Consider the following 12,512-nt stretch of genomic DNA (forward strand, 5'->3'; position numbering starts at 1 on the left):
ACACCTGCTTGTAAGTGATGCTGTAAAAGTGATAGAATGGGAAGAGCACAACGAGATAAAAGCAGCTGAGGTCGTGATGCTTCTCATTTCCTTGATTCACGTGGTTCTGATCCTTCAAACAGATGGTAAGTGCAGCTGCAATGATACCCCACACAGTACACAGAGACGCTTCCTCTTCACTGTTAATGTTGTAGTAAGAACTTGTAACTGTTTCCAACTGTTTCATCACAGACTGCGTGAACTCCAAAACATTGTGATGACTGATACCAACATCCAATACGGCCTTTAGAACTGGGATATATCTGTAAATATATGGCATGCATAAATTTATTTTATTAGAGGAACTGAATAGAGGAGTGTGTGAGAAAACCGAATAATTGAATTGAATTGAATTTTTTACTTCTAATTCCATAACAGATTTAGTACAGTATAGCATTTAATATTTAAATGTCCTCTGTCTGTACAGTAAGGATATTAATTAAATAATGTAACTCGTCAAAGGGTTGAGATATGGCATATTTAATAATCTCGCTACTACAGACACGTAGTTACGGAGTGCAGTCGCAACAAGAGACATTCACTGCATTAATATTCTAACAACTGAGCAGATACATACGTTTATGAACAGAAAAACTTAACTAATTCTTGAAGAGCTTGTACCTCTGCTGGTCAAGAAATTTCATGCCTTTTACTATGTCCAAAAGAGCCTGACTCAAAGCTTGCACACTGAACAATATTCCTTTCCTTCTCTACTATTCCATTTGTATATTTTTAACAAAGAACAGTTTCAATGTACAATCACCATAAAACTTACCGAGCATGTGACACTGCAGATTGAAGAAGAGGTCGCGATACCATCAACTCTATCAAGAACAAAGCCGCTGTTCCCGTCATGAGTTGGGTCGTACCCACATAGTATGTGGGCGAGGCAAGAACGGCAGGTGGAAGGGCGTAAGGCCCCATCACCAATCCCTCGAGAAAAAGGCCAATACAGTTTGTAGCCAAAGCGGGAGCCGTAGAGCTGGCACGCTCAGTCAAATTCTGCAGCAGCCGTAGCAAATCCTGAATCAGTTTCACCACTTTCTCACCTGGGATTTCAACATCGTCCATAACAACCTAATCATGAACATATACATATCCATATTAGAGTATGGTCAGTCAGTAATGGCAATGGTTGAGATTTGAGATTCTCATGATGCTACTGACATCAATTGTGGTCTTCTGGGTTGTGACATTACGTAGTCTTGTAGGTGGATATCAAACACTTCAGACTAACGTTGGGTGACCACCTACAAAATTACATGGTGTGACAACCTGGAAAACAACAGTCAACAAAGAAAACTGCTACTGACATGGTTTCAAACCGAAAGTCAATCATAATGAGCATTATCTGATGAACTACAGTTTTAATAGATCAGTTTGGTTTATGGGTTATTTAATAAAATACCTCTCTTCCCAACTAAAGAAGTCATTTAAAAACAAATGAGGTGACAAGAGGATTATCTAAGGCAGGGAAACAGTCAGAGCACTATCCTGGTATTTTTCTGGACAGACAGAGGAATGCCAAGAAAGAACATTGGTCTTCGTAACAGCAAACTGCCTCGGATTCATACAAAGTTCCTCCTAGATACAAGGGTGGAGGGTACTCATACTGGGCAAGCCACACCTCTTTATAATTTTGATTCACATCACATTAATTAAGACTTCTACTCCAGTGGTTGATGAGAGGGGGGAAAAGAAGACAACAACAACCTAAAACTAAGGCTAAATTAACTTGATAACTTGCGTGTTACACATAATACAATGGAGAGGGTGTCAAGGAATTCTGTTAATAACGGTCATATTTTTTTATTCCTTAACCTCAGAAGCATGTCTATTTGGAGGTAAGACATATTCAAATAAATATGTGCAATCAGCGAATGACGTTAGCCAAGCAGATTAACTTGAACGTGATCCTAGTTCACTCGTGAACTCACCGCGACGTGTCTCAGGAAGGAGTTCCAGATCCTGCAAAGAAGTTGCGAGCACCTCTCTACCTCGCTTCTGCTCGACAGAATTACAGCACACTCTCCAACAGCGTACAGTAACTCGTCTGACACATCCAAGAACACTGCAGGCTTGGTCAGCAATGGAACTTTACAGGGGTGGATAAAGTCCTCTTCTACATCCTTATTGTCCCTGTATAACAATAATAACAACAACAATAAAATTCACAATCATGTAAAATTGTCTGTAAGCATTAAAAACAAGTTCTATCAGAAACTTACAGACTACTCATTAAAATTAGTTTTACATTTCGTGTTTCTCAGTATTAGTAATTCACTGCCTGCACTTCAATTCAGATACAGCAATCATTCCTGGAAGTAACTAAACGAACACACACCCGCACACAAATAAAAACAGACACTCAAGCAATCCCCCTTGCCTAAAGCGAATACATCCATCATTGCACAAGTAATAAAAATGGCAAATTATTTTGATTACGAATACAGGAGCGCTAGTCTGTGCTAATAAGGCAGGATCAGATCACTCACTTTTGCCTCTCAGAAGTTTGCTGCTTGGCAGGCTCATGATCCAAGATATTTGCCAGAGCTTCAGCACAAGGTATGTGGAGAACTGCAAACTTCTTGCCTGGGGGAAGTTCCTTCGACTTGGCACAACCAAAACAGTAAACAAGAAAAGGAACGAGAACGCTTTTCCGATGGTATTCGATGCAGTTTTCAAGACGTTGGACGAGATGCCACCAAGTATTTAATTTCTGACGAGACATGACATCTGTCTTGGCATTATTTGGTTGTAAAGGCTGCACAAGCAGACGGACAGAGCGCGGTACCGCATCGTGTGGAACCTGTCACATCGACAAACTCTATCATCATAATAGAGACATTTCACATTAATTTTGATGTTAATTTATTACAGATACAAATCTACTCTTAAGATCCACATTATAGATACTACATTGCAGAGAATTTATTTACATTCCATATATCTTACATCAAACAATAGTTTCACATGTCCAAAAATCTTCCATACCTCAGTACTGGATGGCAGAAGTCTGTCGATGAGGTGTCGCCAGCAAACAAATGCCTGGACACGAACGTCCAATCTGTCAGATTTGAATGCCTTCTCTTCCACATTCAATAGTTTGTTGATAAGATGATTGTTGCCTTTTTTAATGAGCTCTGCACCCAAAACATCCAACACCAAACACCATATCGATGCCCAATCATCAGCAACACCCACAAGTTTCACCATCTTATCTGAGTAACTGTAAATAAAAAGTAACATTAAACAACCACTACTACCAACAAATACTTTAATCCATTCGCGCAGGACATCAGTAATTATGAATTAATAATTATTCATCCTACTGAACAAAATTGTGAATATTTCCACTGGTACAAATTCCTATTGCACATATAATCAGAACTTCATACTCCATCTAAGTTTTGTAACTGTTATTATCATCACTATAATGTTTACTAAATGCTTTTCATTTTATAAAATTAAAATGTAACTGAATATGGATCATTACCTGTCCTTGATGTCTTTCTTTATCTTTGGCCACTTCTCAAGTTTCAGCTGCCAATCTTTTGGTACGAGCACCAGAAGGGTCCCCAGCGCTTCTAAGCCCGCTTTCCTGGTATCTGTATCGGCTTCCTTCTGATAAGTGCAACTGTACACTTCATGAAATACAAACACTGAAGGCAAAAGGATTTCCAGCCAGAAGCCAAGATCTTTCTCAAACTGTTCACGCAGCAGCGAACCACAGACTCGCATCAGTCTTTTTGCAAAACACAAAGCCTCCAATCTTAGAGCTGACATCCAGGAAACACTATCTTGTTGCTTGTTCCAACTGCTATCAACAGTTTCTCCACTGACATTTACACATTTTTCAATCAGTTCCTGTAAGAAAGAGTAATAAAGCCCACACGAAACAAGTGCTGGATATTCCCACTTACTATATTAACTAATTACACTAATTACACAAAATATTACCGCTTACCTTATGGTCCGAATATCTTACAGTGGCAGTCACAACAGCATCAAGAAACTGAGGATCATCAAATATGACCAAGCACTGGAACAACTCGACCAGCGCGCGACTCTTACAAGAAGGCTTCACATTTTCTTCAGTTGCTCGAGATATCTTCAGCAATATTGAATAGCACTGTGAGGCCAGCTGCAGTCCCATACCCAGACGCTTTGGTAACAACTGTACTGCAGGCTTTAAGACCAACAGCACTGAAGTCCTTAACTTACTGTTGTCCTAGAATCAAAATTGTTCCAACTTCATGGAATTACTTTTTAACACATGCCAAATACAACTGCATGAACCAATCAATTTTTACTTCAATAGTTACTGTTTTGTCAAAGACAGAAAAACTTCATTAATTTATGTGGAAAAAGTCAAACAGCAAATGCAATTCTAAATTACCTAAAAGATAGTGAAAAAATGTCGCAGACATAAACAACAGCCTTTACACATTTGCAACCAAATGGTCTTTCGTAAGCAGTGTTATACTGTGGCACATTTTAGACGGCTGTTCCACTGACAGGACGTGCCAAAATAGAACGACGACACGTCACAATAAGTTTCATGGTCAAAGGATGTACAAACTAGGGACATTTACAAGTAATCACAGTTCAGTGTGGCAAAAGTGTATGAGCCAGAGCAATGTTTACAAATAGGTGAAGGAATTAAGGGAGTGGATGACTGCTGGGCCATCTCCTGTAAGGTGTTGAGCTAAAGGAGAAAATCGGTGTACTGAGGACAAACGAGTTCTTATTGTAGCATACCTTCTCAAGACACTGCAACAATGTCCTAATCAGCTTCTCACCATGAACGTTAAATGTCGACGGTAATAAATCTGTCTTGTTCCTAACGAGATGGCTAAAATACCTAAAATAAATTATAACCCTAATTAGAAATGGGCCTAGAATGTATGCTAGAAACATATCAGGAAAAGACACATATTACATTCACTTTTCAGTGAGCAAACAACAAAGTAACCTAAATTAACATTAACATTAACAAATACTGATTCTAATTAATATACAATATCTGTAACATGGTATGAAATAGATATTTTGGTTCAGCCACTGAATTCTGAAAGAAAAACATGCAATCCTTCAATATGACAAAGTGGACTAGCACAGTATACATATCTAATTCATACTCAGGAAGTATCTAAAATCTCCATGATGAATTCATTATAAACAATGAGAGTTTAATGGTTTTATTCAGTACCTCCAAGTAAATGCTACTTCAATGTTCCTTCACATCCACAATTCTTTTATATCTGATTTGACATTACATAATCCTGGCAACTGAGACAGCACTGTAAAATACCTTCATAAATTAAAACAAATATCAAGAAGCTAACAAGAATCAAAAGTGGGCTGAAAACAGGGGCTAGTTTATCAATTCTGCGATATCTGACAACCCCATCAAGGAAAATGCTTTTGTTAAAGTATCCTACATCTGTCATTAGTAATAAATTACAAATTTCACGAGTATTACCCTTCAAGTTCAGTACATGCTGCAACCTTGTCTTCTGTTAGTGCGTGCTCATTTTCCAGTATCATAAAACTTCGATCAAGCACAGAGTGATCCACTCCAATTGTGACCATTATGGATGGTGTCTCTCACAATGCTCAGCAACCAATTAAACCTGCATCATAAGTGGAAAACATGGTACACCTAATGCATCTTGTAAAAACATAACTGTTTTCTGTGGTAGCCTAGCCAGTATGACATCAGAGCTACCATTGTCTGAAACTGACTCGTGTCAACAAGAGACTGTCCCAAAAGACAAGGTCTGTGGCCAAAATTCTGCTCATGGTACAACACACTTCCATGAACTAAGTACTTACCATCATTACACCCAATGGCACATTCCTTGAAGGCTGCCTGCCAGCTTTTGTCTATACATGCAAGTGAATTCTCTGACTTGCTAACTCATCATCTACACTGCCTACTTTTTGCCAAACTTACTAGGGGGAGGGGTCTGATACACAATAGCTACCACCTTCATTCACCCTGATACATTTGATTACACTGTAATTCAATTACCCTCTTTCCTGACACTTTATCTGATAGTTATGTCACAAAAGGTTAGAATTACTGAATCTGATAAAAACTCCATTCTTTGTGATCAAATGGTCAGAATACAGTTTGGGTACCCTTAACCTAAGCTAACATAACATGACAAAACCATAACTCCCTGCTTTAGTTAGCAAGTGCAGAATTGTTATGTTAACGTGTAACAGTTATGCTGCATATGCTGCTGTGAAAAACATCTAGATACAAAAATCATACCTGTACAAACGTGTAAATGGCGTTAACAGAATTATGTACGTAGCCACAGCAATGCATTTACAACTTGAAGTGACATAACAAGCATCACCGAACAATAACTAAATTACTGGAATTACGCGCAACTGTGCCATCTTTAATTATCATAACACACAGAATACAAAAGCACATAAAGTGGGCTCAAATTTCAACTCCGCGGCATTCTACACTAAATTACGAAAATATGTCTGTGAACACAATTGTTCAAACTAGTTTACTAAACCATCATAGTCATAACAATTAGCATTTATATAAAAAAATAAATTTCCCTAATGCAAATAAGTGGCAATAGCACCTTTACATACTTGCTCGTACTTCTCAGACATAACTTTTAACGCGGGAACCACAAAAACATTTCCTCCATATAGGTGTCACCACTAGCAATATGGTCTATTTCAGTGAAAGCGTAAGGCAAAGGTCCTACAAAAAACAAGCTTAGTAATGCAAAGATCATGAAAAGAGCCTCACTCGCTCTACAATACAGAGCAACTCAAACTATACAACAAAAAAAGCCAGTTTGTACTGGCGAACGGTAAAATACTAACGTATGTACATGCATTTTGCATGCTATGTTCCACATTAAACGTATATCCATTATAGATATTTTATATTCCACTTCGTAACAACTGACACTCAAAGCCACATAAATGTGCCTAACTGATTTCAGAGCCCTTGAGAAACCAATATTTTCAGCTAGTCAAGAAATGTTCATTACTGTGTTCACAAAATCGCATCATTCGTCCTTATCCTGATGTCAGACGAATCTAACCCACAACCACATTTCCCTATATTATCCTCCCACCTGTGCCTAGGTCTTCTCCACTTTTAATTTATCCACAAGCAATAAGTCTGAAGATTCAAGATATTATCATATTTACAACTTTTACTCCCTCCCACAAAAAGATCAGCAACAAGAGAATATGAATTCTTGAGACAAGAATCCAAGTACTATGCTTAAAGCATCTTCAAATAATCAAAGTTATCTAAAGTAACTATACAAGAACACAAGAAATATAATATGCTAAAACACAATTTCATAACATTGAAAACTGATACTAAATACAGGCTGCCACAATAACATGAATCCAGAATAAATATCTAGCTTCACAGCATGACCATTACTGATCCCTGAAGGAGCTTAAGCATTTCTGAAACATCAGTTGGTTTGTACCACACTACATCATCCCAAAACAACAGCCATCTTGATATATGCTGCCATGGAAACCTGAAATCTCACCTTCCACCTGCTTCGTGCGTACTTAGTTATGGTCAGGTTTGCTGTGCATTTGGTTTAGTTTCCTCACATATCAGAATTTATCAATAAGCAAACAAATAAATTACAGGCCCCTTGAAATGTCACCATTTGAGAGAAGCTTGTAGATGAACCAACAGTTTGGAACATACATTTTTCCTAAAGCTAATTAGGATAGCTTGTAGATGATATGTGGTGAGCACAAGTACAAGGATTTACAGTACCATGTTAGGTTGGCTCCTAAAGCAGCACCCTGGTATCAAGGATGATTCTTCTCGCATAGAATACTTTAAACTCTATCTCACAAAGGAATCACATTTATACTGCCATCTTGCAAGCAACTAGCAGCCTGCAGGTTATCACAGGTGGACAGACTAAATTTTCCAATGTGTTAATTCTCTAAATGGGGAGAGGACGAGAATTTCAATGAAGAGCTAGTGGTGTACACTGCGGCATGGGTACTTCAGATGTGGACTTGCAGACAGATTAACTTTCTCATCTTGCAAATAAACATTTACAGCCCTTGACCTGCTCACAAAACAATTTAGGCCAGCATCAAGAATAAGCAAAGGAGAGTTCTGTAATATTTTTTAAACTGACTTAGATATATAACATCACTTTTGCAGGAAGATATTACATCAGTTACATATATTATACACACACAGAAAGAAAATAAACCACAAACCACATTTTCTTACTTAACTGTAACATTTGAAAATTAAAATTATATCCATTTAGCAAAATCAACACCAAACACAATGAACCACATAACTACAAGAAATTACTGTACTTAGTATTACTGTTCCCTTTATTTTCAAGACAATTCAGATTTGACTGATACAAATAAATGTTAGAACAAAATGTTTTAGATTAACTTATGTAATATTCTTCAAAGGAACAGGAAACAGGCACATCTTTGTCCCTTTATCCACAGAGTTCACAAAACATTATGGGGTATTTTGTCTTACATATCTTCATTCTTAATTTACTGGCATAATGACTTAGGGAAAAACTTTCTGGCTTAGCAGTAACAATTTTCTTTTAGTGAAACTTAACTGATTCAAATAAAATAAAACACTATTCAAGTGTCTTCATCCTTCACAAGAAAATGCAGAAACCAACTGTCCTAAGTTAACTGAAACGAACAACAAATGCTCACTGATCCATGGTACATACCACTTTCTCACTGTAACCACATCCACTCACTCAACATTAACAGCAGTAAATTTAACCATCAGTCACACCAGCTTCCTACAATGTTTATTTGAAATGTGTGTATGTATGTATATTGGTATATGTGGTCCACAAAAAAGAAAAAAGACATGGCAGCAATTGGCAAATTTCTCCTTTATACATACTCTTGCTAGAAATAGACAGAAAAGAAACAGATAAAATAGTCAGTCTCTTGTGGCCTATCTCATCTTCATGAATGAAATAATTTAACATTTGAAGCAATATATTTAACTGGAGGTGATGGATTGAGGAACACCGTTTACAGTCTTCGAGATGAGGATATCATTCTCGTATACCATCGTAGTCTCCCTTTCATTTTCGTAAATCCTGAAACAAGTGTAAAAAGCAGTATTAGTCATCTCTTATTTAAACTGCAATCACATTGATTCAACAGTACCGTGTAAACACGACAGAAGAGCTAGACTGATTTCCTGAGATTCCTATAATAAATGCCAATTAATTACAATATTAGTAGTGGCAGTAGTGGTTACTACCTCATTTCTTTCTGATTTGTGTGGGTTACCGTGTTGTCGTGCTGGTATAAACAGCAAAGGTACAGTTCTCTCTCCGCATAGTGGTCCAGAAGCTGAATTCTTTACAGAATAATCCTAGCACACTTCATTACACAACTTTAAGAACCTGCATGCATCTTGTATAAGTTTTGACGGACTCACATCAGGGTCTCCTGTCTTATGCAAAACCTCAAATGATGATGGAGGCAGCAATGACCTCAGATACAGTAACTTCTACCAGACTACATGGCGCTACATCCAGTAAGACAGACATCTTCAACAGCGTATTCTCATTGTGTCAGTGCCCCCCCTTATAATGAGAGCTACACGTATTTGTAGTTGTGACAGTGTAGAATATATCGAGCTTGAAGTGAACACACTTCAGGTCAGTGCTGTTCTGTTATAGTATCATTATATGTTAATGCCAGTCTTTCTGGGTTTCATTTAGAATCTCCATTCACTGTCCAATACTATATAAATCATTACTATATTATTACTTTTTTAACTTACTTGAATTTAAAAAGTACGAAAAAATAATAGAAAAACTGTGTATATCAGATCCAAGAAACTTCGTAGCCTTTAATTTTAAAATCTTAGGTTTTGCAAGATATTCCTGTACTTACTTCTTAGTCATTATCTTCTTTCCATCAATGAATCTGGTGGAAGTTGACGTCCTCTTAACAGTTCCACCACTTGGTCCGCTGACATTGCTAAGAGATGAGAATGATGTGAAGCCCCCAGAGCTTAGTTGACCGGCGCTGAACAGGTCTTCAAAACCTGGCATGCGAAGTTCTTGTGAAGCGAATGGATTGTAGATCAAAGAACTAATCAAGTTCTGTGGATGGGAGTTGCGCTGGTGATGGCCCTGTCCTTGACCCCGGCTGAAATCTACAATATGACAATAATAACAGTAAAGACTGGTGGCTGTGATGATGACAAATAGGTATGAAGAACTTGTGGAATAATGTTTGAGAGGGAAAAGCTGACCGAAGTGGTCGGAAGGGGGAGAGGGGCTATCCCAGTGCCACTCTTCCTACCACAATGAAAAAGACAGACATTTTCATATTTTTACCTTAGAATTGCATTATTTCAGGAAAGTGGTGAAAAAATGTGCATCAAAAGGGTTAGGAGCATTAAAATCAATATGCAATCTCTTGTAGCCAAAAAATGTGGTATTACTTGAAAATGAATAGAGGCAGGTGACATTTCTCATTTATGCAGCTTTTAATTTTTCATACATTCTCCTTGGCGAGGCTCAAAGATAAGAGAGCAGTCGAGACACTGTGTACTCCTTCAGAATGACACGAACAGTAGGGGTGGTGGAGGGGAAAAACAGTGATACATCTAACAACAGAACAATGAATACTCATAACCAGAAATTGAAAATAAGGTTAGGAAACATATGTAAAGTTTTAATAATGGGTGAATGTTAAACTGGTAATTTTTTTTCACATTAACACCATACCTTGGAAGAGATCACCAAACGGGGAACGTCCACCGAAGAACTCTCTGAACACTTCTTCAGGATCACGGAAAGTGGTGAAGAAATCGTGTATGTCATCACTTGGAGCAGCACCATAATGCCTTGAACGGCCTCGAGACGCTTGTGAATAATCCTCCTTTCCATATTTGTCATACATTCGGCGTTTCTTCTCTGAAGAATCAAAAATATCACGTGAACCTACAGCTACATGCATGCATCAAATGTATATTTAAAATATACTGAACTTACCATGTGGATACATATGTGCATGCTATGGCAAACTACCTTCATGCCACAAATGCTTATGTGCAAGTCACACAGAACACGGTGGCAAATCAGGCTGTTTCAAACGCAACGGTGCACATACAGATCCGCTTGATGCACAGTGACTCTTGCCACATGGTAAGTTAAGTAGGGGCATGGTGACTTCTTGGCCACCCTGTACTTTAAAAACATTTGGTTAATTCTCAATCACTGTATACACACTGTGTTGAACACACAACATTTGAACTTCCAATGAGTCAGAGACTGAAAAGAGAATTAGTTTATGAACTCTCTCCATCAAATGAGAAAGCTGTTAAAATGATCAATATGTATTACTGTTGCTTAGATGACAGGCCACGAGTCAGTAAAGCTAATACTAAACTAATATTGATGACGACGACAACAGCAGCAGGAACCTTCAAACTTTAGTATTTGAAATAATCACAAGTGAGGATCAATAAGTTTGTGTATTTTTTTTTGCTGTGGTGGGGAAGATACCCCAATTTCTTTAGTAGCATTAGAAACTATGCTAAAGAAGACAGCCTGCAGCATTCTTCTCCATACTCTATCTAGGACATGCTGTTCCTTATAATACAAAAAACATTCTTGCTCTTACTACCGAAATTCCATACTTCAAAACATTATTTTTCTGAATGTGTGTTGATTTTGTAATCTGGTATACTCACATTCCTTAAGTGTCATAAAGAGGTGCTATAAACCAAAAACACTGATTCTGATTATCATAAGGGGGGGGGGGGCAGCAGAACACGAAACGTACAGAACCCGAGATTTGTCATATTTTTCCCGAATACCCAAATCAATGGAGTCAATGTTCATCACCATTAACTCATTTTAGCTTCTGATCTTTACTTCAAACTGGTCTACTTTCTGTGCCACAGCATTCAATTCAGTACAAATGCCAATACCAATAAATAAATAAAGTTGTGCTTCTATGGCAAAAATTGTAAAAGATGCTGCTTTTAATATATATAAACACAATTAAAATAAAATAAATATCAAACACTGTTTAAATATTGACAACATAACTTTAAAACTGATAATACAACTCTATGCTCATAGAACATGACAAGCTCATAACACTATTAACACAGATTTTAATCCTCAATGTAGAAAAATTTTAGTATTCTTTTGAGTCTACTTACTGACAACTATATTTTTAATCAGACTTCCTAATCATAATTAACAACAAAAGCACAAGTACATTGGCCCCACTCCCAAATTTACTCTGTGTGGAATATCATCACCCGGAGCTGCCGAACCTGGGCAGATGATGCGCCAGTTGTATCAGTTACAGATATAAGAGGCAAAGAATACTTACCACAACCATTACTTAACTTAGTATTGGCTAGATGCTGAAAATTTAAATGTATCACACAGATGCAATATCAG

The 12,512-nt window shown here is 37.5% G+C and overlaps 2 protein-coding genes across 10 annotated transcripts in view; both read right to left on the reverse strand.

Moving 5' to 3' along the window:
* The window catches only part of LOC110839264 (Rap1 interacting factor 1), a 29,385-nt gene extending 21,136 nt beyond the window's left edge, over positions 1-8,249 (reverse strand). Inside the window, exons 1-10 of one of the 4 annotated variants that reach the window (XM_022083315.2) lie at positions 6,664-8,249; positions 5,525-5,675; positions 4,801-4,903; positions 4,007-4,270; positions 3,536-3,906; positions 3,034-3,268; positions 2,535-2,848; positions 1,977-2,178; positions 815-1,116; positions 5-302 (exon numbers count right to left, since the gene is read on the reverse strand). In XM_022083315.2, coding sequence (XP_021939007.2) covers positions 5-302; positions 815-1,116; positions 1,977-2,178; positions 2,535-2,848; positions 3,034-3,268; positions 3,536-3,906; positions 4,007-4,270; positions 4,801-4,903; positions 5,525-5,634 — 2,199 coding nt within the window. In that variant the 5' untranslated portion in view covers positions 5,635-5,675; positions 6,664-8,249. Of the gene's footprint in view, positions 1-4; positions 303-814; positions 1,117-1,976; positions 2,179-2,534; positions 2,849-3,033; positions 3,269-3,535; positions 3,907-4,006; positions 4,271-4,800; positions 4,904-5,524; positions 5,676-5,877; positions 6,173-6,322; positions 6,632-6,653 lie in introns of those variants that run through there. The other 3 variants (XM_022083317.2, XM_022083316.2, XM_022083318.2) reach the window with 3 other exon arrangements.
* A 142-nt stretch (positions 8,250-8,391) lies between these two features.
* mrj (DnaJ heat shock protein family (Hsp40) member B6 mrj) overlaps positions 8,392-12,512 on the reverse strand; it is a 28,759-nt gene continuing 24,638 nt past the window's right edge. For all 6 annotated transcript variants that reach the window (XM_022083337.2, XM_022083341.2, XM_022083339.2 and 3 more), the window contains 3 exons: positions 10,821-11,009; positions 9,979-10,243; positions 8,392-9,170 (listed from right to left, as the gene is read on the reverse strand). In XM_022083337.2, the coding sequence (XP_021939029.1) occupies positions 9,071-9,170; positions 9,979-10,243; positions 10,821-11,009 (554 nt within the window). In that variant the 3' untranslated portion in view covers positions 8,392-9,070. The remainder of the gene's footprint in view (positions 9,171-9,978; positions 10,244-10,820; positions 11,010-12,512) is intronic.

The sequence above is a fragment of the Zootermopsis nevadensis genome, unplaced genomic scaffold (genome assembly GCF_977971745.1).
Source record: "Zootermopsis nevadensis isolate Lab colony 2312 unplaced genomic scaffold, Znev_1.0 Znev_ptg000007l, whole genome shotgun sequence".
Taxonomy (NCBI): domain Eukaryota; kingdom Metazoa; phylum Arthropoda; class Insecta; order Blattodea; family Termopsidae; genus Zootermopsis; species Zootermopsis nevadensis.